Raw genomic sequence first — 24,394 nt, forward strand, 5'->3', positions numbered from 1 at the left:
TAATACAAAATGTGTTGCCCGTAGAAAATACTTAAGTACTTCTTCGTAAAGGTAAAAAACGATTTGTCCGTTAATATCTTCAGGACTTCCTTACATAAACTGAAAGTTAAAATTTTTTTGTCGTGTTGGAAGGCACAGTATTTTTCGTGATATTATGTCTTAGCTAACGTAACTTCGTGTCTTTTTGTTATCTACGACATTGCACGGCTCATTTCTCTGCGTACCTCGATAGATTCATTAATTCATCCTAATATAATAAGTCTTGCATCAGGATACACGTTAACTGCAACATACAACAATATTCCTACTGAGCTACATCTCGTCGGGACTGAAAAAGGGGATATTCGACGTACACTCGAGATATTGCAAAAATAAAAAAGAACGGTTTATAATTAACGTTGTGTTTTCAAAAATATTAATGCTCGTGTGTGAGGGACAAGGATGAACCATTTCTTGTTCTTAAAGTACAAGTCATACGCTGTATTCTTCGGTTCTTTTTTCCGGGCGAATTCTTCGCCTGTACTCACCTCATATTGTAATGATGAACCGGCTTTCGGTAGAGTTCGAAAGCGCTTCCTCTCTGTTCTCGACTACCAGCCAAGTCCAGACCGCTGGGTTCCCTATTGTGTCCAGGATTAGCGGAGAGATAGAGCGACCCTGCGGGAGCGTGGTTATTACTGTGCATATATCCATTGTGATTCGTGCTGTTCCGGTTATGCGTCAGACCGAGACTGATTTGGCCAGTGCTGTTGCTGTGGGAATGCGTGGTGGTCACTGGCGGGCTCGAGTGAGAATGCGTGTGACTGAGGCTGTGGCTGTGCGTCGGCGACGTCAGATGACTTAGATTGTGATGCGAATTCACGATATTGCCCTCGTTGTGACGGCCAGGCGGCGGGATGTTGTAGTAATACTGACCGCTGTTGCGCTGCACACTGCTATTACTTTCTACCTAAATAAAGATAAAGATTCGAATAAAATCGGAATGTGATCTCGTAGCTGATCGGTATGATCGCGTTTTGCTTTTAATTGCAGATATTATTGATAATAATGTAACGTGCAAGTATAATAATGTAAAGAAATAATAATCGTGTTTACAGAATTATTACAATTTATAAAATAATTACCCCGTTATGTACATGCGATGTAGCGATGGAATAGCTCTTCGAGTGTTGGTACGAATTACTCCCGTCATTCCCGTTGTTCTCCGTTTGTCCAAGAGATGCTTGCGGTGGTCTGTAATTCTTCGGCTTCGGAGGCGGAATTGGTTTATAGGTGCCTGCCGGTTTATTTTGCGAAACTGGTACTGATTTGTAGTCGGTAGATCGGCTGTGGAACAGTAAGAAATGATAATATCTCGTATTAACTTTTATTCAGACCAATCACAAAAAGAGAATTTGATGGGGAAAAAAATCAAAAAGATTTGAAATAAATCTGTATAAGATTATAAGATTATTCTGTGCAAGAAAAAAGATGACTGCAAAACAAAGAATTCATTACAAAATTTTTATTTCAGAAAGAAAGATATATTGCAAGTAGCTCTAAAAGAAAAAGATGTGTAGCAGTAAATGTAGTTTAATTTGTTGGATGTGTCAAGCACATACCTGTATTTGGCATAATCAGTTCGCGTCTGAGCGTCATGCGTGGAAATGGGCTGAGCTGTAGATCTAGTGAATCTATATGGATCGTGCGCTCTCGCTGGCATATTGCTGCTTTTGAGATCATCTGGTACATTCGGGCCTAAACGACCTGTCGACGTGTTCAAATTTGCCATTCCGTAGTTTGCGTTCCCGTTAGTGTTGTTGTACGAATCGTATGAAGACATGCTGTCGTAACTTCCCTGTGTAAGAAAGCATAAGTATATACCTTATGATGAAATAGCGCGCTTTGAATTACGCACAAGAAAGAAATATCGCTTACCGCTTTCGGCTGTGCCCGTTCGAGGGATGATGTGGCATTTGCTTTGTGAGGGGTTGCATTGATGTAATTCCCCATATCTAGAATTGAGTCGGTTTTATTCACTCCTAGACGTTCTTGAGCGGACCGCCCTATCGTTCCCCGCGGCGTATGATTAATCGGTTTCGCATTTCGATCAACTCGAGGTGGCAGATCCGGTGGGCTATGATGAGGAGATCTAGGTTCGAAGGAGCTGCCCAGATATTCCGGCGAACCGGATTGATTGCTCCTTTGACCGGATAAGGAGAAGCCATACTTGCTGTCAGCGCCCATTCCGCCTTGGGATCTTCTCTTCTGCTGCTCGAATGATTGCTAGAATCAAATATATTCATTAATTGTGCTCGATAATTTTCGAAATCATTTTTTCGTACAATTTGCAAAATTAATTATAAATTCACTTGGTGAATTTTCCAAGAAGTTTGTGATCTGGATCTTGTTTAGAAATTTACTGAATATAAATGAGTCCTGTATTTTGATCAACGGTTCGAATTAAAATAAAGTAAAAATAGAATAAAAGATTTGTTACATTAATTAAAAATCTGCCGAGAATCTGTTAGTTCACGAGCGTTTTTATAAATAACGTTTGTGTACGAGAAAACGTTTAAAATGTTTTATTTCCGTCCACAGTTAAAAGAGATATCTATCAGGTATTATACATTTCTGTTTATGTAAATCACGTCCAATGCATATAGTAAGTAATTGAACGTATCTAAAAGTATACATTACCTGATAATTTGTCGAGTATGGTGGCGGTGCAGTAGTATCGTCTTGAGTGGCAATGCTCGGATCGGAACTACTTTTTAGCCGTGACGGTGGACCCAAAGTGCCAGGGATAACAGGCGCTGGGCTCAGCTCCAGATCGCTCTCCGGAGAGGAAGCGTAGGAGAGGCGAGAAGTCATCGGGAATAGGAAGTCATCCGAGAGGGCTTCTTCCGGCTACGAGCGTAGACCACAGAGGACATCACGTTAGGTAAATGGTACATACGACACGTGAATTAATAATCAGACGATACAATGAGTTTGGATATATTATGGCCAATAAAGCGATGAATGAATTATTACATTTGTATGAGCATTTTGTATGGCATTGAAATTAAATTTGTAGTATGCATCTTAAAAGCAACAACTTGGAATGTACATACAACTGTAGTAAAGTAAAAAATATTAGCATGATGAAACGCATTCTTAGGCATGCAAGACACATGTAGAACAGATTGCATCTTTTTTAAGTAACTTGCATAAGACAGTAAAGTACTTACAAATGTTTATGATAAAATGGAAAAGGAAAAAACAATTTTATACTTAACTTATTAAGTATATGTTTTAATAACTTTTCAAGTTATTTGCTAATTAGTATATAAAATAACTTTAATATCTTATCTTTAAGTTATATCAATACTTTAAATTAAAATTTACTTTTAATTTAATTTTTTCTTTTTTAATTGAATTATAAACAAAAATACTTAATTTCTTCAAGTATTAACGATTAACACTGGGAACTTCAACTGACAATTTTAAGAAAAGAAAACAGATTATTAGATTACAGTCATGCAAAGTGGAGGAATGCAGGCACAGAGTAGAATTAAACCCTTCAACTGTTTCAAACGAATATACTGGTCTGTTGACTTAATCGTTACGGCCATGTTTGTATGGTTTAATGTATAATTGCTTTAGTGATTAATTTATATACATATATATCAATTATATAACATATACCGCATATGTATAGCACCTGTATGAAGTATTGAGACAAATTGATTTAGAAGTTAATTGATAGAGAGTGTGTCAACTGCTAAGATATTACGATATTGATATTCCACGCACATGATAATATAATATTCCGTCTTTTGCAGTTAAAGGGTTAAAGTAAGCAGGATTTATATATAGCCGAAAAATTGCTCACGGATGACACTTGAATTTGGAGGTTGCGGGAGCGGAGGGAATTTTTCCATGAAAGATGGTGTTGATGATTGATGATGTAACAGAAATACGTCGTGATTCTTATTCTCGTCGTAATACACGTTATCATTGGGGAGCGGAGGAGGTGAAAGAGCGGGAAGTGGAGAATGAGTGTGTATAGACGGATGCGATAGGTCCCACACCGTGTATCGGCTATATATTGGCTACAATGAATAAACCCAAATTATACCGTACAATGGAGCATATATATGTATATATATGAGCAACGAAGAAAGATCGTGACATTTATGAGAAAAATGAAAACAGAGAAGAGAAAAAAGAAGTAAAAAATCACCCTAACAGATAGATATATCTCAGTAGTTTTGTTCTGGCATTTTATATAGTTGAAGTAAAACGGAAGAAAACAGCATTCTGCAACACAATTTGTACGTTGGCTCGAATTGCTTTACCTTAGTTTGACTCATCCACAATGAACCTTGCTGCTGACGGTCGATAAGCTCTCTCAGCTTCCGGTACCAGGCTTCCGGTGCATTGAGAGTGATTACCGCGCTAAATACATGTCCCCAGATCTTATCGAGCTTTTGGCATTGCTCCAAAAGCTTTTTACTGCTTTTATGCGCTGATCTGTAATCATATGTTGCATGTAGAATTTGGCGAATGACGAAACGGAGATGTCATCACGCTTTCTTACTTTGGTATACCAGCTCTCATCTCTTTAATGACTTGTTTCGTCTCGGCCTTCAGGAAAATAACGATCGGATAAAATTGAGCATAATTTAAGCGATCCACGGCATTCGGAGTGATGTCAAGCAACGCGTGCTTTCCTCTATCCATTACTTCCCTGATAGCGCTTAGGCGAATAATGCCAGATGTTTTGGTGTTCTTTCCAGTACCATCCTCCATTTGACTTTCCATTTCTACAAAATATTTAATATTCAGCAATAACAAAAGTATTATATTCGCATGAAAGTTTATTAAAAAAAATTAATTCAATGTATATCATTCACTTACGTGGCGAGGTGAATTTATCAGGGAAATCCTTGAGTAATTTTTCCCTGGCAAGATCAGCCACGGGACCAAATAGAACGACAGGTCTGACAAATCCAGGATGTCTTAAAATCACGCGTTCGTAAGCCGGAAATTTGCTGACGCTATCAGAAAACACTACATCGTCCCAATGATCCTGAAAAGGTGTAAGCATGAAAATGATTAATCTAATTAAGTATCTTTTCGATCTAATACTTATAACTTCGAAAACAACAGTATTTAAACAAATATATAAGTGAATAGAGAATTTGTTGTAAAATTTCTTGAGAATTCGTACCCTTCCTAACGACTTGGAGCGTCTGTGACTGTTTCTTCTTCTCCTGAAGAAGCTACCTCTGTTCTCGCTGGCACTCATCTCTTTCTTCGTCGCGTTGAACTGCGCAGTTGCAAGCTCCTCAGCTCGGGCCTTATTAGGTATGATGCCTTTTTGTACCTCTTGATTGTTTCGTCCAATTCGAAAAACCTGCCAGGATCCTACGACGCCATTGTGAAGAGTGTCTACCACGTGAAAAACATCGCCGCTGCGAAAACTCATCTCTCCTTTTTGCGGTTGCTCATAATGGAAGTGAGTTCTGCACATTTTACAAAAAATATACCATCTTTAGTCCACTAATAAAATTAAATTTAAAACTCTAAATAAAATTGTATTAATCATACAATACGGTTAAGATTGCAATTAAAAAATTTGTCTGTTTTTATATTAACATTCATTTCCATCTTAACATAACAGAATTATCAAAATTGTTATAAACGTTACTTACTTTATGTGAAAAGAGTCGCCTCTGCCAGACGCAACGATTTGGTCGTATTCCTGACGTCGATGTTGCACGATAAGATCGATTTGTTCTTGCAAGCTAAGAAGGAATAGTACGGCTTCTTCCCTCGTGACCTCCTTCATATCCATATCATTTATCTATAGTAAACATTTTTCTTTTGCAAAATTTTCTCTTTCAATATTCAGAATTCGTTCAGAAATCTGAATATCTTTTAAAGATCTTTAAAAGGTGTTTGTAGAATCTTTACACTAAAATATCATATTCAAAAATGTATATTCTCTACATTTTACTTTAATAAAAAAATTTCTAATTAGAATTACTATTCCAATAAAAAAATTCTTCCGAGATAAAAGATTTTCATTGTTAGATTTATTGTTGATAGCATTGGCTTTACTTTAATTTATTTCGTCATTTTTGGAGATCTTTAAAGTCTTAAATACGAGTCTACTTTGCTTAAAATATAAAATAAGTAGCAACGTGTGTTTCTCACGAGTTATGTAACTGACTTTTAGAATTTTATCCCCCGGCTGAAGACCCTGAAGCGATGCAGGACTTCCCGCTTGAACTGCAGTTACAAAGACCCCGGTTTCATTGCCGCCGCTTAATCGCACGCCTACAGATCCCTCCTTTTGGAATGTAATAAATCGAGGATCCGGCCTGCACACACGTAATATCAAAATTAATATTTGCGTTGATTGATCGCAAGAGATTTAACAAAAGTTTGTTTACTTACATAGGTTGTTTTGTCCGAGGCGAAATTGAATCTTCATCATACAATTGTCTACGCGTACTGTAATAATCTATAAAATGAAATAGCATATTAGTAAAATTTTCCAGGGTCCTACCCTTGATTAAAAAAAATAATAGTAACGTAATTTCATGTAAACTACGTATTTCATAAAGCAGAAAATCATAAAATATTATATATTATGAAAATGGAATTCGAATTTTAAAAAAGATTGGACATGCCGCAGTTTTCGATAAGAAAATAATGAATTTAAGATTGATAAAAAATGAATAAAATATATCTGTACTTATTAAAGATTCATTTAGAGTCCTATTCGGATGGGAAATAATAGAAATACGCTTGTACTTGAATCGCAACGCGTACCTTCCGGTCTCGGTGGCGGCGGTCTGGGTGGATCTACTGTAGGCGTAGCTGGCAGGTCCAGCTGGCTCAAAGACACGTCCATCAGCGGACCCCGCGAGCGACCCCTCGGCAAGAGGTTACTCTTGTCCTCGGACTGCCTCGTGGGTGGTGGAACGTACAAATTCTGACTACTGTAACTTGCGCCCGACAGGTATTCACCGCTATCCCCTTTACCTTGCTGCTGTACATGGCAACACGTGCTATCCCGCGTAATTACAATCGAGAGTCTGTCTCTGTGCTGGTCCATCAGCTTTCTAGCGTCTTTCAGACTCAGATTGTCGGCGGCGGAGTTGCCTATTCGGGTTAATACGTCCCCGGTTTTCACCCCGATATTCTCTCGCGTAACCTCCTTTACGTACAATCGACATCCCAGTGTTATGCCGAAATCTAGAGATTGAAACGGCAAATCATTGTATACCTTGCAAGGAAGATACAGATCATAATAAAAGGGTAAACAAAAAATAACTTAAATTGAATTGAATTAGATTAATAAAATTGCTTTGACTGCGAAAAGAACAGAGACATCGATTGCCATATGTTATACAATATTACTCGAAGCTCTGGGGGTCATCGCGTGATTGTTGCACGCCGTCTAATTACGTACCATCCTTTTTATTGTTTCGCGTGAGTGTGAGCCGATGACTCTGGGGTACTCCGCTGCCTAAACAACCGGGTGAATTCGAGGAAGCTCTTCGTTTAACAACTAATAAAACGGTAGAACCGGAATCCCGGAGGACTCGGACGGCTGCCCCGTAATCAGCGCCTTCCAACGATATTCCATTGGCGGATATGATACGGTCGTTCACTCTATAAACGATATATACACTCTTAAATAATAATTTTGATTTCTGCTAACCGTTGGGATTATGCCAAATTAAAATTAAAACCTAGCGAATACGAAATTGTACTTCAAAAAATAGCCTAAAGGGTACTATTCTTGAGCCACTTTGTAGTTGATAGCCATTTTCACTTTATAAGCAATTTAAACTAAAAAATTGTCATATAAGTCAAGTTTTAATTAATAATTACAACGAGAGAATATTAATAAATATGCGATGTTACAAGAGACTAAAACTAGCAGATTGTAAAAACCTTTCTAGACTAGAAGAAAAACATTTCAGTGTAGATATAACGCGTGTTAAAAAGAGTTTACTGTGGGTGAACTTACTGTAATTTTCCTTCGGCTGGACCGGCTTTGAGCACATCGGAGATTGCGATTGCTGGATCACCATTAATGAAATGAGGATTATCGCGACCTCCTGACACAGCTATTCCAAAACCATAACCGGGGACTCTGGTAACCGTAACGTGGTGAATCTCCCATCCTCTATCACCACTCTAAAATTACAAAGAAAACGTGATAACGTTAAAAATGTCAATGACGAAATCAATTTTAAATATATCATAAAATATAATCGTTTCAAATGAGTGCTTACATTAATTCAAAATTGCGAAAATATTTCTCCAATTAATTCCTATATAGTCTTTTTACTTTAATGATATTTTATTCACGTATGCACGCGATAAAACCAGCAGGATATAAACCTTAGGTATTTAGAGTGGTCAGTTATAAACATCTTCTTTGCAGATACGCCTAGTGATACGATCGCTACGGTCAGTTGACGTACTATCGTGAAATGATCACAACAATATTATGCCGAAAGGCACACTTTCACGTTCTTACATCATCTCTTAACAATGCCAAACAGAGATAAGCACAGTTATGAATCGTATATTTAAATAAGATAGTATCGTGCAAATATCAAGACATGCTGTCGTGTCACACGGCCAGACAGCACCTCAAATCAACGTTTCCCGATGACTGTAGCGGAAGATCATGGCGTAAAGTTTTTATTTCTACGTCACAAACAAGAATATTATCAGCTGAATTTTATAAATATTCATCGAGCAACGTTATGAAATTTAACGATACGCCGTAATGCGATAAATAAACATTTTATTTCTACGCGCACACTAAGACAACGTTTAACCAGCGATTAGAAGACGACAGGATCGCCTAATTAAAGGTCACAATTAATTTTCTACGCACGTGGAAGCGAATACAATGGTGCAATTACTACACGTATGTACCGCGGAGCCACGTGTATCCCTAGTTCCGCGGCGTGTTCTCGTCGAAATGCGCGTCGGGTAAATTAACGATAATCATCACCGGGCACCGAAACACGATAATTAGATTAATTTCGGCGAGGCGGTAACAATGAGCCGTGCGTGACCGGCGCATTCCATCGTTAAAACGCGCCCGAGTCCCGCAATTCGCCGCGATAAATTTAGCCCCCGCCAGACTTGTGAATCACTTGAGAGCACGTGTTACGGCAGATCCTCTCCTGCGCGGGAAAGCGATCGATGGATAATCCAATACCCCGTATCAAATGGCAGAGTTATCGCTCTCGTGGATACGCGACACGTAGCGAGGGTATTTCCAATCCCGTATACGATCAGGTACGGTATCCTGCGCAGGGATAGGCTTGAATGGAAGTAATAGTAGCGATAGCGAGAGAGAGAGAAGGAGAAGGAGAGAACAGATCTTAATAAGCATCCCCGTTATGAACCGCGGTCGATCGCTCGACTTTTAGGCTTAACTGTTTTCAGTGATAATGCACCGATTAGACACTGACGCGTCTTCACAAATGGTACCGGTGCATATCGCGCGGCAATCCTTCACGAGACCGTCGAGTCTCGAGCTCAAACGCTAATTCGATCTCGGCGCGCGTGTCGCGGCGAGATGGATCGCTACGATAAGATCAGCGAGATCTCACTCGAATTCGCCAACATTATTCGAGGACGAGGTAGGACCGCGCAAATATTTACACGGTCCCACTGTATCGGACTTAGAGATCTCGGGATGTTGCTACCTGGCCGTCGAACCCGCCGGAGGAGTTGTGCATTGTGCCGTGGGTCGACGAGGTGGAGTTCGGCGGGGATCCGGAATTTCCCACGTGACAGCCCACGCCGATGCCGCTGCTGCCTCCACCGCCGCCGCCGCCGCCGCCGCCGCCGTTTCCGCCACTTCCGCCGCCGACCCCGACGACGTTGTTATCGCCCCTGTCCATCCTCTTGCCGCGAAAAAGACGTTCCCTATCCTCGCGTGCGCGTCAACCACCAGGACGATTCTCTCACGGGCCGCTCCCTCGCGCACTTCCGCCGATCATCCGCGATCCCTCGAGCATCTCCTCCCTCGGACGTCGCCCGCGCTTTCACGTGAAGCCACGTGGGTTCGATGTGAAATCGATTTCGCGTCGCGGACCACTCCGTCGCGATCGCATCCTTGCACGATCGCGCGATCGATGCCTGGCCCCCCCGAGTCTCGCGCAAAGACGTTAAACGGAAAAACGTGATTGTGCGGCGACCATCGACTTTACGGTCCCTTCGTCATCAACGTTTTCCGTTGGAGAGGGAAGAACAGGGTTGACGCTCGAATATCCCATGTGAATAGCGGTGCCTCTTGATGTCCCTCCTCGTGGAAAGTAATCTCGAACACGTTGCTCCGGAATCTGTAGAGATCAATTTGCGTACTGCCTTTCTGTCGTTCTCCTCCGACGTTGCGCAACACTAATGACCAACAATGATTTTGCCGTCTCCTAGATTTCGTTATTACTCGCGCTCTTTCGAGAAAAAACGTCCACTTTCCCTCCTCTCTTCTCAACGCGCGATTATTTGCACCGTTTCGTAATATTGGCAAGATCGACGATGACGCACGAGTACACAGCGCGAAGAATCCCGCTTATTATAGATAATTGGCAAAACTCGTAGAGCAAACAGTTAGGGGCGTTTGAAATACAGGGACTGGAATGGTCCGAGTCTTGGCCTCGGAGAGAAAACGCCCTTAATACGCATTGCTTCGGTCCAAGTGTAACGTAAATTTTTACAACTGACTCCGCAGCTCGTGGATATGCAAATACTTGGCGATTTCTCCGAATGCCGTGCGGGTACGCCTCTCTCTTTCTCAGACTTGATTCGAGATCGCCTGTGATTCCAAAGGGAGAAATGGAAGAAACGCGCTCGCGTCACCAGCCGGGACAAGACACATCTCGCGGACGGCGGACCTCGTGGTCCGAGATTCGCGACTGACCCGTTTTTCTCCGCCGCGTCGCCAATTTCCCTTCCTCGTTCGCGCCGTTCTCCGCGCGCGAGACTCGACACTCGCTCCCGTTCGCCTTGCTCGGTCACGCAGCCACGGCTTCACGACACACGGCAGCCTCGTCGTTCCGTTCGTGCACGCCTCTTTTTCTTCCCTCGCACGCCGGGCTTCGGACGCGACGTAGCGTGAAGCGCTCGATTTCGTTCGGAGACCACGCGGCCCTCCGACATCACGGAGGCTCCCTCGCTGCCGCCAAGCGACTACTTCCAGCGATTCGGACCTAAATTCCGAGCTAAATTTTCTCCCCTTCCTACCAATATTTCTCGGTCAACCGGCAACATCGACCAAATGCACAGACGCACGTGACGCTTCAATGCATATTGCAAAAAATGTCTTTTTATGAATAAGTTTGTCGATTAACGAGCAACTCGGAAGAAAGAAGAAAAGGAACATTGGAATCCCGCGGGCAACAAAGAACGTTCGAAATACTCCAAGTATTTTGCTTATGATATTCTTGTGACGTAATTTGAATAAAAATTGATTTCAACAGCGACGATCGTTGCCCGTTTTAGCTCTTTGGGACTAAGAATGCTTTTCTTCCTTTACTTCATTGATCATTGTCGCCCTCGATCGAGAGAAGAAAACCATCGACCGCATTGAATGCACATTCCAATCGCAGGACGCTTCTCAAGTCAATTATATCGCTTCTATTCCCACGATTCACAGAGTAACGTTCCTTTCTTTATTCACCGAGATTTCTTTTTCGAAGGAGAATCCTATCGGCCGATTGTCTAGCGGTAGACGAATATACTCCTTCAGTTGACGCAATTATACGAAGAGACACTCGATGCCGGACTGAAAATTATCCGCGAATTGTGCGAATATAATTAAGAAATGGTTCCCCTTGGTGCTGTGCGAACTCGGATCGTCTTCTGACGAGTCTTGTCGATATTACGAAACGGTGGAAATAATTAGGTGTGTTTCGATCTAAATAAGTAAAAGGGCCAACATCCATTCCGATTGTTGGTACGTCGAAAGGCGACGAGCGAGCTTTATATATAACTACGACGGCCCTTTCCCGAGGAACTTCTCTCTTTCGCTTCTCCGTCACGCGGCAGCACAGAAATACACCGCGCCCCGCGTCGCCGGCGTCGCCGGCGACCGGAAGCGCATTTCCAAAAACTCGCTGAAGGCCGCCGACACAAAAACAGGTTCCCGGGCGAGCGGCTACCCGCGCCACGGTTGCCCGAAACGAAACCGCCTAAACCGGACCGCGATTTAAATCGCCGACGCTCGGACCGCGGACGACCTCGGCTCGTCTTCGATCGCGATCGACGCGCGATCGCATCGCCGTCGAGGACGCGCCCCGAACCCGGGCGGAGTTGCGAGACTCTCGAGACCACGATTCTAGCTCTCCCGAGATCGCAATTGGGTTTCGCGTTTACGAGCGTGGACCGCGTACCGTTCTCCTCTCGTGAATCGAGTACTACGCGACGGACCGACCGTAACGAAGATGCATGTTGAATCGATCGTAACGTGCTCGGTGATCCTCCAATGATTTCACGTCCGCGATACCGATATATCGGCACACTGTCTCCACACTGTGAATCGCGCGCGCGCGCGCGCGTACACAGACACACACAGACGTAGCACAGCGTTCCGCGGACGCAGATGCACGCAGATGCACGTCTCTCGTGCCGCACGCGCGTGCACACGGCCTTCGCGTGCGTACGACGATCGAGCAGCGGTAGCCGCCTTCGCGCACCCTCCCAAGATCGTCCTTTACCTCTCGCCACCGTCCGAGAACTGTTTTCGCAAACGGCAACTAGTACCGATGGACACGACGAGGGTCCTGCTAGCCAGGCGCGAAAAGAAAAAGGAAATTGCGTCCTGGCGTCGAACGCGTTCGGTTACTCTATCGCCAGGCCAGGTCGACTGGCCGAGGACTGCAGGGACGCAGAAGGACGGAGCGCGAGAGATGGAGAGAGAGAAAGAGAGTGGGGAAAGGGGGGAGATGGAAGAGAAGAGAAGGGCGAAGAGGAGGATTGGGCTCGAGAGCGTGCCGACACCGGTTTTGCCTGGTCGGCTCGCTTAGTTGGCAAGACTACAGGTAGAGGTCGGCTTCGACATCTTACCCCTTTGCGTGTATGCGTGGGTGAGCGTGTGGGCGCGTGTGTACGAGCGTGTACGCACGCGGGGCCCAAGCTATGAGACATTAACTGGAATATGACACACCTTACACCAGCTGGAATTCTGCTTGTCGCGGCCTAGGTATCCGCTTTCCGTTTCTCTATTCTTTGTCCTCGAGCCACCGCGAGGCCGGCTGGGATCATCCGGGCAGAATCGCCGTCGCGTTTCAGCCCTATTTCATTGCGCTTTCCGCGCAATTCAATTCAAAACGGACACGTATATACAGTTCGGCATTTGCCGCAAGGGAGAAGGACCGGCCTCGGACGGAGATATCTAATCCATCTAAAATCCTTGGTTCGGTAACCGGCTGATGGATCGATAACAAATATTCAATCTATTTCTCGAAAATCGTACTTTAAGGAATCGTCCGAGTCTCGTTGCAACAGAAATTTCACTGCTGCACTTGACATTGAAATGATTCTTTTGAGCAATTCTCTAATCAATATTTTCCCATCAAACTGGAGCAGTAATTTAAAGGAAATCGCTTCAAACTTTCTATATCTTACTGCAATCTCTTTTCTATTTCCTCCTTTTTCTCCTCGTTGCTGGCGGTATCTGAATACTTAGCCGCTTCATTAAATGTAGAAAGCCTAAGGAGGTGCAGCTGAAAAGAGCAGACCTTATGATTCCATAAACGGAATGAAAGTTGACCTTGAACGGTCAGAAAAACGTATGATGGAAGAAATGTGCGTTCTGACGCCATATGGCCGGTTCAAAGACCGGCCAGTGCAAGATGCTAAGCACAGAGGAAGAGAGACCGATAGATTAATAACGATATAATTCCTCACCGTGAGAGATTTGTGCCTCGCTATTTACCTTCTTACATGAAATAACAAGCTCTTGGAGGTCTGCTAACTCGGAAACGTCTCAAATTTTCCTAACAAAGAAATCTCGCACAGATCAATTCTTAATACAATTAAGGTGATACGCTGCTCGCACAACATTTCTCTCCACAAGCCAGATTTGTAGAGCGCACCTGCGTATGCGCGATACCTCGCTAGAAACGTTACGTATCTTGAATTCACTCGTGTTCTCCGCCAAACGGAGCCGCGGGTCCCGGGGCGTGTTTCCAGAAAGAAAATTGCTCCAGTGCAGCTCCCACAGCTCCGTTTGGCGCTGATCGGAAACGACGGCCGCCTGATGATTCATAAACTTTCATAAACTCGTAACAGCGCTCTCAGCGAGATCACGCTGCTGAAACAAATCGCGGTGCGGTATCGTACCGTCGCGATCGGTGTAGATTACACTCGCGCGCTTCATACCGATGAGAAAAATCGCGCTCGCTTCCCACAGTGCGTGCCTCATTACGTATGAATCTGATTAACCGTCACGCTGAATCCGCACGGGCGGATAACGGATTTGAAAGGGAAAATCCGACGAGGGGCTAGCTGCCCGTACCCGCTTTTCGACCGTGTCGACGAGAATATGAATCGCGCCGCGTGAAACGAGGAATGCGAGGAGCGATTCCCTTTTTTTTTTGCGTACGATTCGAGCCGCTTCTAATGGATTTCGATGAAACGACAGACTGCTTCCTCATGAGACGCCCACTATGGTCCCGAGACACATTTTTACCGAAAGCAAAAGTGCCCAAAAGGAAATTATACGAATGAAAAGGGGAATAGTTTGACACCACTGGCAACAGGAAAACTTGCTTTATTTCCACAACGTTTCGGCCATGGGTTTTGGCCCTTCTCAATTAGTGAATTTGAATTAGTTCGATTGCACTTGAAAAAGGCCAAAACTTGGGACGTTGTGCGAATAAAGCAAGTTTTCCTGTTGCCAGTGGTGTCGAGTTATTCACCTTTTCCTTTTAGTACTAGCTGGCGGTAGAACATCTTACATTTGATTAAAATGATACGAGACTGAGAAATTTTCTACACAAGGCAAAATTTGACGAAGAACTTTCCAAAAGCTGTATCGAAAAATGTATCGAGATGATAACGTTAAGTGGATTATTCTGTACATAAATCGCGATACAAGATAATGAATGGAGATCTAAAGAAGTATAATGCGAGTAGACCTTGAATTACAGGATTAAATATCAAGTACGCGTAATGTAAGCGTTGCAGGCAGCAACCTTGCTGCCGCGTCGAGCAGATGTTTAGGAATGTAAAACGTTCATGGATACGTACACGACCAGCGCATGATTCAAGCATCCAGAAAAATTCTGCCGCGCGTCGTGCTGCAGAAGGAAAACCGGATCCCAGAATCGTTGCCGATCGGATTTAGAATAATCGGTTGCGTAAAGCGTCACCACGTCGACGGGATCGACGTGCCGTGGGCGCACGATTAACGTTAACAAATCTCAATGTTATTAACCGATTTCGTTCCGCCCAATTTCGCTGTAAGAGAACACGAGGATGCAACGTAACGCATCGCACGGAGCGTAATTCGAAAATCGTTGACGATCGAGCGGCAGATTAATCTATCGCGAGCATTCCGCTGGCGAGCGAATGCACATGCACGCGAGAGAGCGATGAAAGTCGCGCGGCGGCGGGCACGCTCGATTTGCCAAGGAGCAACGTCATTGACGAGCAAGAAAGAAAAACCTTTCGTCAACTCCCGCGGGCAAAAACCCATCGCCAACTTCGGCCCCCGACCGATCTTGGGGACATTTCCTATGGAATGCGCGCGACCCAGGTAGATCTAGGTACCTGCCGCAGGCGGCAGGTAGCTGGCTTCAACCTTAGCAACGGGACGAAAGATAAGGCGACACGAGGGCGTGGTGCGTATTTGAACATCTCTCGTCTCTTATACCGGGCGTTGCGCTTCTACCGGATTATTATATTCTAATGACGCGAAGGAACGCAGACGGGAATAATGCGCCGCTGATTGCGTCTCGTAATTAGATGCGCAATTTCGCGCCTTGCGTCCGCATACATTAAGATTTCATTCTCCGAATCATCCAAGCGAATTACATAAATCTACTCTCTCTGTAAACGACGCGAAAAAGATATTGTCTCAAAGAATATGCAAGCTTATTGGAATAATTATTGTGGAAATTTCTTTTAAATTTATATCTCTTTTTGTTTCTAGAAAAAAATTAATTATACTTACAATTAGAGTGACATTCACAGTCGAATTTTATACTTAGGATTGTAAAGGTAGACAATCTTAAAATTGCATTCCAACTAACGAGACAATCACGTAGCATCTCGTAAGTTTAAATACCATAGAATAGCCATTTAAATCTAACAATGAGCTGCGTTTCAGCATCGAGTTGTTTCTTTCCGGGCGACGTAGAGTTTTTCTCGAGATCGAAGATTCTGGGACACGCTGTATAGCTGTCACGCTGACCTCCCTGCATTTTCACTTGTCCGTTCGTTTACCTGCGCATTTAATGCGATTGGCAGAGTACGCTAGCCAACACGGCTGCGGTCATTGTGCAGATAAGTAGGGATGACACGTCGATAGAATCCCCTCATACCTTATTCCCGATACCCCCTTTCACATTATGCCAATCTATTTTAGAATTTCCGAAAGCGTACGTAAGAGTGGAAGCAGGATCGCTTCCACTCTTACGAGGTTTTCTCTCGCAAGCGTGAAAATTTCATAATTTGCATGTCGTACGCGAAACAAATGGACACGTAGGTACATTTTTTATCTTCGATCAAGCATTTCTTATTCAGCTTAATGAATACTGCCGGCAATCTCTTTTTAACATCGAAAACACTTCGATAGCGAAAAGAAGCGGCGTTCAAAGTGTTAACAAGGTAAAAGCGCAGTAATTATTGCGGCGTCGTTGGAAAGTCGCGAGATGTAGAATGCATATTCCACACCTGTCGTAGATTGGAAACATTCCGCCTATGACACCGATATCACACTTTCATCCTTTCGTCTTGTCTTTTTGCCTGTTTTTATAAGATTGCACTTGGCATTAACACGACGTGCTGTTCTGTTCAGGTCTACTTATGCCTTCGCTAAAGCGCAGCAGCCCTATTGCTCTTCACAAGTTAATTGCCACTTTTTACTTCGCGACACTCGGTTTGTAAATTTGTCACATCTAAAAATATTCGCGTGATGTAAAAGCGAATGTCTGCTTAAAGACGCGTTAAAACGAGTAGGCGCCCATTTAAACTCGGACTTACGTAATGAATTCCACGCCGGAAAAGAATAGACCAGACCACCATAATTAAATATATATGCTCTCTTTGGGATTTCCTGCCTTCTTGGGGCAAAGATATGTCTACATGTTTTTAACTACTCTATAAAAAAGAAGGGCGGATAAAACCGGCGAGCGATAATTGCCGTGCAATCCAACATGCGAATACGCGTCCAGTACTAGTGTGCGTCAGATTATGCGGTCACTTCCCGTGAAATTACAGTCGCGAGTCCACTCTGACACGCGCAAACGTACCACGGACTCGTATTTTCGCCGCGCACTTAAACGTAGTTGTCCGATCCTCACTTTATCTCGTTTTCAATGATAATTTTCTTGTGTTAAGGTGCTTTTTGTACTTGACTGCAAACGCGTCACTAAACAGAGTGTGCGGAAAAGACCCAACTTTGAACTGCATATTAAGAATACGATTAAGAAATGTATCACAAATGAAGGTGTATTGATGGAGAAGGTGTACTTGTCACGACGTCGCCGAAGATGGCTCGAATTTGAGCCGAGACACGTTCGATTATTATATGCTTATATTAATGAAACATTGTTGTTTGACACGCATCAAGATTCGCGTCGCACTCTCAATGCCCCTTTTCATCTCCGGATTAATTGGAGGAGACACGATACTCTCAATAATGGCAGGGCAAATAGCGGAAATAACGGAAAAAGAATAGGAACGCCGGAAAATAGCTCGTTCACGCAACGCTACGCACGCACATATACATTGCGACATAGATGCGTGGACGTTGTTGCACAAACCGCACCGTTTCTCGGACGCTTCGGTTTACCGCAAAGACGTAACAGATTTACACGGAGGAATTTTACAACCACCGATCTCAACACCTGTTCTCGGTGGAGACACAACACGCCCTGCGTTTTGAGAACGACGCTCGAATCCAGTCCAGAAGAAATGCTCTCGTGTCGTTGAGGAAACGCGTCTCTCCCTCTCTCTTTCTCATCGCAGCAGTTCGCAATGTCTTGAGACCGGATAAACGTCGTTCACTACCGACACCGATACTCGATTCTTCCTCGCACATACCTTGTGTTTACGTCGATGCAGTCTCGGACGACGTGTACCGGCGCCGAAGAGGAAGTCATCCTTCAGCAAGTGCGCGTCGCGCGTCCTGCTCGAGTTTCTCGCCTTCGACGTGGTTCGCCTCCTCTTGTTCACAACGTGCTTCTTCTTTTTACCTCTGAAGATCTTGCGGAATATCTTCATACCGACTTTATTCGAATGCAACGCGGACGATGAAACGACAATCACCATCCAGGCCAATTATCCACACATTAAAATAACAACACACGTTACTGATTGCGTAAGGTTCCAAGGTTCCTGCGTGGATTCGCGATCCAGCACGATTGACGAGTTCACGTGGAGAACAGCGCCCGAGTGCCGCGGGTGCTCGATGCACTCGAACGATGCGCGACAAATCACTAAACCGCCGCCGCCGCTGCGTTTACGCGAAAGCCCATAGCATTACTCATCGCGATGTGCCATGTGCGACGGGGGCGGTTCATGGCTTATCGTCGACACGCAGCATTCCGGGCAGATCGACAACGTGTCCGGAATCCCCCGTGATTTCCTCCGCGACCCGGTCGCACGACGTTCGATCAATCGATCACGCGAAGCCCCGCACGTTCGTCGCGCATCCGTAACGCGGAAAGAGTTCGCCCCGCGTCAACACTATCCCGGCTTTAGTTTGCCGGCTGGCAAATTGAGTTTCACGGCCGGACAATCTCTGCCTCTTCGTTTCAACGTGTAACTCTGTTCCCACGCGATGTTTCGCAGCAGATATTATATCAGTGATTTCTTATTATCAGAAGACACGCAAAAGTTGCGTTCCCTGTATATTTCCCATAAAACGCTCATGATATTGCATTTATCTGAAAATCAGATTCGCATTCTTCGATTATTATCGAATGTACAACGTTCTGAAAGAGTCATCTCCTAGTTTGCGTATGTATATATAGTTCTTTTTCATTTTTTGAAAATTATATTTTTATAGGTAGCTAATCAAAAATGTTCTCCTCCCTCTCTCTCTCCTTTTATTTCTCTCTTTTATAGCAAAAGCTACGAAGGCCTTTTACGCAAGGTAAAAGATTGTGTCTACCATGATTCTTGATTAATGAGGTCATCACACTTCCCACCGCATTGATATCGGTTACACCGGATGCACTGTTGGAGAACGTATTGAGCTCTGCATACGCGAGGAATGAAGACAAAGCACTTCCTCCGGAACAGAGACTACCGAAAAATGTCAACTTCGTGCCCGATTCGATTTCAGCGCTTTGACGCTCTCCTTCACCGCTCATCTTCAAAAGATACGGTTCGCCACTTTAGATATGCGCAGCTTTCCGGATTCATTCTTGGCCTCACATTATCACGGTTGAAAAAGTAAATTGTTTGATTAGTGATAAAATTGGACTGATAATGCAGTCAAATTATATGTTAGCGACATCGAAAATTCATATTTTGGCAACAAACGTTAGATAATTAGTGAAATGGAATGGTAGTATTATCGTCGAAAGGGGAGGACTTGAAGAGACAACCTCGCAGATTAACATCCATATTGACATGTGCATCTTTCCTGCTACTTCAGTATTGCAATCTAACGAGGACACGACTATCGTGAACTGTATCATTTTAATCATTCTGCACATAGCCTACTCTACATTTCTTGATAACGTTAAGATCTAATAATCAATCGCACGATTGATGTTTGTAAAATTTCATACGATATGCCTAATCTTGCACCTTATCTTATGGCTTAAAACATTTCTTAAAAGAATTTGCGAGATAAATTTGTTGTAATTTTTTTCTGATTTTTTTAATGATAGCTGTACAGCGATGGACAAAATGGTTGCGACATTTTCCTTAATAAGTTTAGGAACACGCATGTAGAGTCAGGTTTATGTTTCAAAACATTTTCTCTCGGAAAATGGAAAATTTTACTCGAGAAATAGATCGGAAACGCTTGAAATGGTTTTGGAATGACCATCGAGTAAAATATTCCTCGGAGAAGATTCTACAACGTAACCGTGAATCTAAATTCACGTTCCTAAAAATCATTAAAAAAAAACAGTGTCGCAACCATTTGATATTCTATTATTTCTCAATATATTATTTCATATATATTTTTTTACGATTATCTCTCAAGATACTGCATTCGGAAACATCATCTGAATGCCTCAGTGTATCATTTTAATGCGATCTATATCATGTATTACGAGACTTATTTTTTACGTTTCTTTCACCGCGAAAAAAGCTTATTTTAAATTTTAAGAAAAAAATAGTACAAGTACACTTTTCTGTCAAAAATATTATCGAATAATAAACTCGGTTTAAATAATCGCATTTATGTTAAAGAAGATCGTGAACTTGAAACGATAGTAAACTTTGCGATGTATTGCAATGATACGCATATTTATACTATCGTTCTTTTTGCATCATTCAACCTTTGCTCTTGTACGTTAATGATAAGCTTAATAAATTCTGTGTTACGGTGGTTTCAGACAGTTACAACTGGATATGTGTGTAAGCAACGAGGTACGTTAACTTAAAGATAAGACGGGATATGTTTGTGCAGTCTTCACAATTTAACTCGCGACAATGTACGCTCGAGACGTACAAAAAAATGCGTATACTTTTATAACATGCATTCACGTCAGGAGTGACGAGAAAAACGAATGTGTAACGTTATAATTAAATTTTACACATGTAAACTCATGGTTTTGCTCCCATTGTTCTTTTTTTATCATGCATTACCATCTCGCAGAATTGAAATGAATTAAAAACGTTTTAATGGCTTTGCAAAGGAAAACTCGCGAAATAAGAGTAAATGTGTATGTATAATAATAAGAATAAATTCCGTCGATCATTAAGTGTGTAAAGTTTCAATATTGATGCCGAGCTTGTAATTTCTCAGAAATACTGGGACACCGCACATGGGAGACAGGATTGATGGACAAAGGATAATTGAATAGCGATTTCTATTTTTAACACGTGAGATGTAAATACAGTATTGCATAATTTGCATACGCCAGTCTGTACGTCAATGGCGACAAATATGGACCGTCTATAATGTAATGAGATAATGATGCGATATCTCATCGCCGACTACGCCCATCAGAAGTATATATTGACACATCGTTATTACATAGATTGGTACATACAGAGACTTATTCTTTATGCTTACTTTGTGAATTTTCCTTTGCATTAAGCACTTTTATCGGCAACTTTGCGAAACGGCAATAAGCGAATGATAAAAACGAATTGGAAAAGTATACGCACGATAAAACTTCATTATGAAGTTAATGTGAATGAAATAAAAATTATTTCAATAAATTTGGTTAGGCACACTATCTTATTGTAGGAATAAACGACAAGTATTTATTGTTCAGCGTAGATTATCTTCTTATAAATAACACTCTGTGTGCTCTTTTTCTACTCGTACTCGATAAAGTCTAAAAAGAGACAATATCGAATATAAATATATGAATAATGTATAATGTTAAAGTTAGCATTATGTTAGCATTAAAGCACGAATATTGCTGTACTTTCAGTTAAGACAAAACAGAATATGTATTTTAAGAACATGATCAATACACTCGCAAGATAGTGTACATCTTCGTCTTCTTTAGCAAAGCTTTGTCTTGCGAAAGCGGACTGTCACGGTTCCTAATGTCTGCGTCTTAATTCCATATTTAGCTTTCGGCTTATTACTTCGTGTAAGTAATACGTGTTCGTCTGTCGCTAAACGCGAAAAATAACAAACACATATCGCATACGTACGCTGCTATTTACGAATATAAAGATAAAAATTCTACGAACCAAATATAGAACAGCAGACATAAAAATTTAGTACAATTCGAAAAATGTGAAACAGTTCCTCTCGTAAACTCTTCAAGTTACGAATACTCTAACGAAGCGAAAACTCGAAAGAAACAAAAGAGCTCTTTAAACTCTCGAACAGTGACTTTCTAGACAAGCGGGATTTGTTTTTCACTCACATGTTTCTCTTTGACCTCTCGCGGGTAAGGAATGTCTCCAATTTCACTTCTATCCGCAAACAGTTCCTAATTCAAAACAAGTTAAACGGAAATATATTCCTAACTTTATATATATTTGATAGCATTAAAATGCTACTAAATTATCTTGTTATTATATTTATTACGTGATTATTTTAAAACCAAAGTTTCGTATATAGAAATTTTATTCTTTGTTTACGATCAACTTTTTTTATTAGTAATCACGCTCTTTCCGATTACCAACTTGAAGATGACCTATATGTATATATTTATAAAAAGTAAATACTTTCTGAATAAAAAATTATAAAGATATGTGCAATCTCAAAATAAAAAAAAATTTAATTATTACTGCGAAACTGAACAACGCAGCCATAAAATTCTTACAAAGATAACTGATACTTAAGATAAATATGTTTGCTAGGATAAATACATTGAAGTACCGTATACACGAAGATTAACATTATAGATTCACTTCAGAGGGCATTCTCCGCGACTGATCTGACGATTTTGCATTCTTAAGCCCTGACCATAGTATAACTGGTAGGTCCACTCTCTGTCGGGCCTTTAATATTTTCGGTCCCGATCACGTGGTATTCCGCCAGGATTTTGGTCAGAATCCAGCGATGTGTGTATGCGCGCGCGTGTACATATCAAAGCTACACTACCAAATATACGTTTCTCTCATTGGTCTAACCAAAACAATGTCGGATGTGCAGAAAGGATCGACGCAAAACAAAACGACGGAGTGGACTTATTAGTTATACTATGTCCTCACTAGCTCAAGTCATAGTATCAGTGGGCATCTTGCGCGCGGCATCCCTAAATTGTGAACGACACGCGGGTGGTATCGAGCGCTTTTCTGGGGGCGATACAGCGATAAGCGTTCGTTCAAGATATAAATCGACGCGATATAACACGCATCGGTATAACGAGCGGGCCAAAGAACGTGCAACGCGGCGTGACGCGGTGCGGAACGCGTCCTCTTGCTTTTCATTTACTTCGAAATAGTAGTTTATCAATACGTGCGCGGTAAATACTAAGCCCGTGTGTCCTTCGCGCGTATTCTCTTAGTCTTTCAAATCAATCCCGTTCCACAATGACGATGGGCACCACAACGACGGCATGCATTAATGACGCTACGTCGAAACCTTTTCTTGTTACCTTGCGGGAGAAAGAAAAGCAACACCAGGTGATACAAATGTCGAATAATCCCGACCCTCTCAGCAAAGGGAAAAAGCGCTTTCAGTTCCTAGTCACTTTGTGTGGTGAGTAAAAGAAGACGAATATTTACACGGAATCTATATAGAACATGCTTAACTTTTGAATATTGGCATGTGTTTCTAACGTATCGGATAATATATTCTTGGCATTTCAACCATTATCAAGACCGCGTTTACAAAATGTTCTAGCATAGGTCTGACCACCCTGTCTTATTTCTTAAATTAAGAGAGATGAACTGTGACAAGTAAAGCTCAAGTTAAATAGCGTGAATTATGAACATGAACTCTATTCTGAGCATAATGATGATAAAGCTGTCCGTGTTGAGGAATGGAAAGGTAACTCTGCCTTTTTATAAGTAATATGGATTATATTCCATTATACTCGCAATAAAGTTCATTTTTAACAGTCAAATTAAGGCTTTATTAAAAGAGATTAATCACGAGGGAAAAAAATCAATCCAACACTCGATATCCTTCTTCAAATAAAAATTACACGCAAGATCGAACAATTATTAGTGCTTTATCTTGTTAACATAAATTCTCATTAACTTTTTATCACGGAATATATACGGAACTCAATTTTGTTGGAGATAACACCAATTTATGATAAGATTCACGTTATAACTTTGAATTATCATCAAGTTTGTCCAATACTTTAACTTCCAAACTGAACATCACTTGATTTCATTTTTATTATACGGGGTGTACCTAAACTGGCGATAAATATTTTAATGACAAGTACTTTGTAACATTTTGAGACGAAAATTCTAATACGAAAAAGTCGAGGCTATAATAGTTTTCAAATGGGAACAGTTTAAACATCTCGAATAGCAAAGCTAGAATTTTGCGCGCTCAGGGATGACAAAATGGCCAGTGATTAAGGTGCTTTCTTGAACCACA

General features: G+C 42.1%; 2 protein-coding genes across 6 annotated transcripts in view; one reads left to right on the forward strand and one right to left on the reverse strand.

Moving 5' to 3' along the window:
* LOC105562631 (tight junction protein ZO-2) overlaps positions 1 to 24,394 on the reverse strand; it is a 76,132-nt gene continuing 51,738 nt past the window's right edge. For 2 of the 4 annotated variants that reach the window (XM_012013624.1, XM_012013626.1), the window contains exons 4-19: positions 8,015 to 8,184; positions 7,451 to 7,653; positions 6,808 to 7,233; positions 6,430 to 6,496; positions 6,203 to 6,353; positions 5,682 to 5,833; positions 5,198 to 5,492; positions 4,885 to 5,056; positions 4,565 to 4,790; positions 4,323 to 4,497; positions 2,680 to 2,889; positions 1,918 to 2,265; positions 1,602 to 1,837; positions 1,125 to 1,326; positions 528 to 949; positions 1 to 283 (exon numbers count right to left, since the gene is read on the reverse strand). In XM_012013624.1, coding sequence (XP_011869014.1) covers positions 280 to 283; positions 528 to 949; positions 1,125 to 1,326; positions 1,602 to 1,837; positions 1,918 to 2,265; positions 2,680 to 2,889; positions 4,323 to 4,497; positions 4,565 to 4,790; positions 4,885 to 5,056; positions 5,198 to 5,492; positions 5,682 to 5,833; positions 6,203 to 6,353; positions 6,430 to 6,496; positions 6,808 to 7,233; positions 7,451 to 7,653; positions 8,015 to 8,184 — 3,459 coding nt within the window. In that variant the 3' untranslated portion in view covers positions 1 to 279. Of the gene's footprint in view, positions 284 to 527; positions 950 to 1,124; positions 1,327 to 1,601; positions 1,838 to 1,917; positions 2,266 to 2,679; positions 2,890 to 4,322; positions 4,498 to 4,564; positions 4,791 to 4,884; positions 5,057 to 5,197; positions 5,493 to 5,681; positions 5,834 to 6,202; positions 6,354 to 6,429; positions 6,497 to 6,807; positions 7,234 to 7,450; positions 7,654 to 8,014; positions 8,185 to 9,719; positions 9,918 to 18,285; positions 18,605 to 24,394 lie in introns of those variants that run through there. The other 2 variants (XM_012013625.1, XM_012013627.1) reach the window with 2 other exon arrangements.
* LOC105562629 (facilitated trehalose transporter Tret1-2 homolog) overlaps positions 19,322 to 24,394 on the forward strand; it is a 10,105-nt gene continuing 5,032 nt past the window's right edge. Inside the window, exon 1 of one of the 2 annotated variants that reach the window (XM_012013623.1) lies at positions 19,322 to 20,793. In XM_012013623.1, the coding sequence (XP_011869013.1) occupies positions 20,649 to 20,793 (145 nt within the window). In that variant the 5' untranslated portion in view covers positions 19,322 to 20,648. Of the gene's footprint in view, positions 20,794 to 22,647; positions 23,540 to 24,394 lie in introns of those variants that run through there. The other variant, XM_012013622.1, reaches the window with a different exon arrangement.

The sequence above is a fragment of the Vollenhovia emeryi genome, unplaced genomic scaffold (genome assembly GCF_000949405.1).
Source record: "Vollenhovia emeryi isolate VEMERY1.0 unplaced genomic scaffold, V.emery_V1.0 DF939185.1, whole genome shotgun sequence".
Taxonomy (NCBI): domain Eukaryota; kingdom Metazoa; phylum Arthropoda; class Insecta; order Hymenoptera; family Formicidae; genus Vollenhovia; species Vollenhovia emeryi.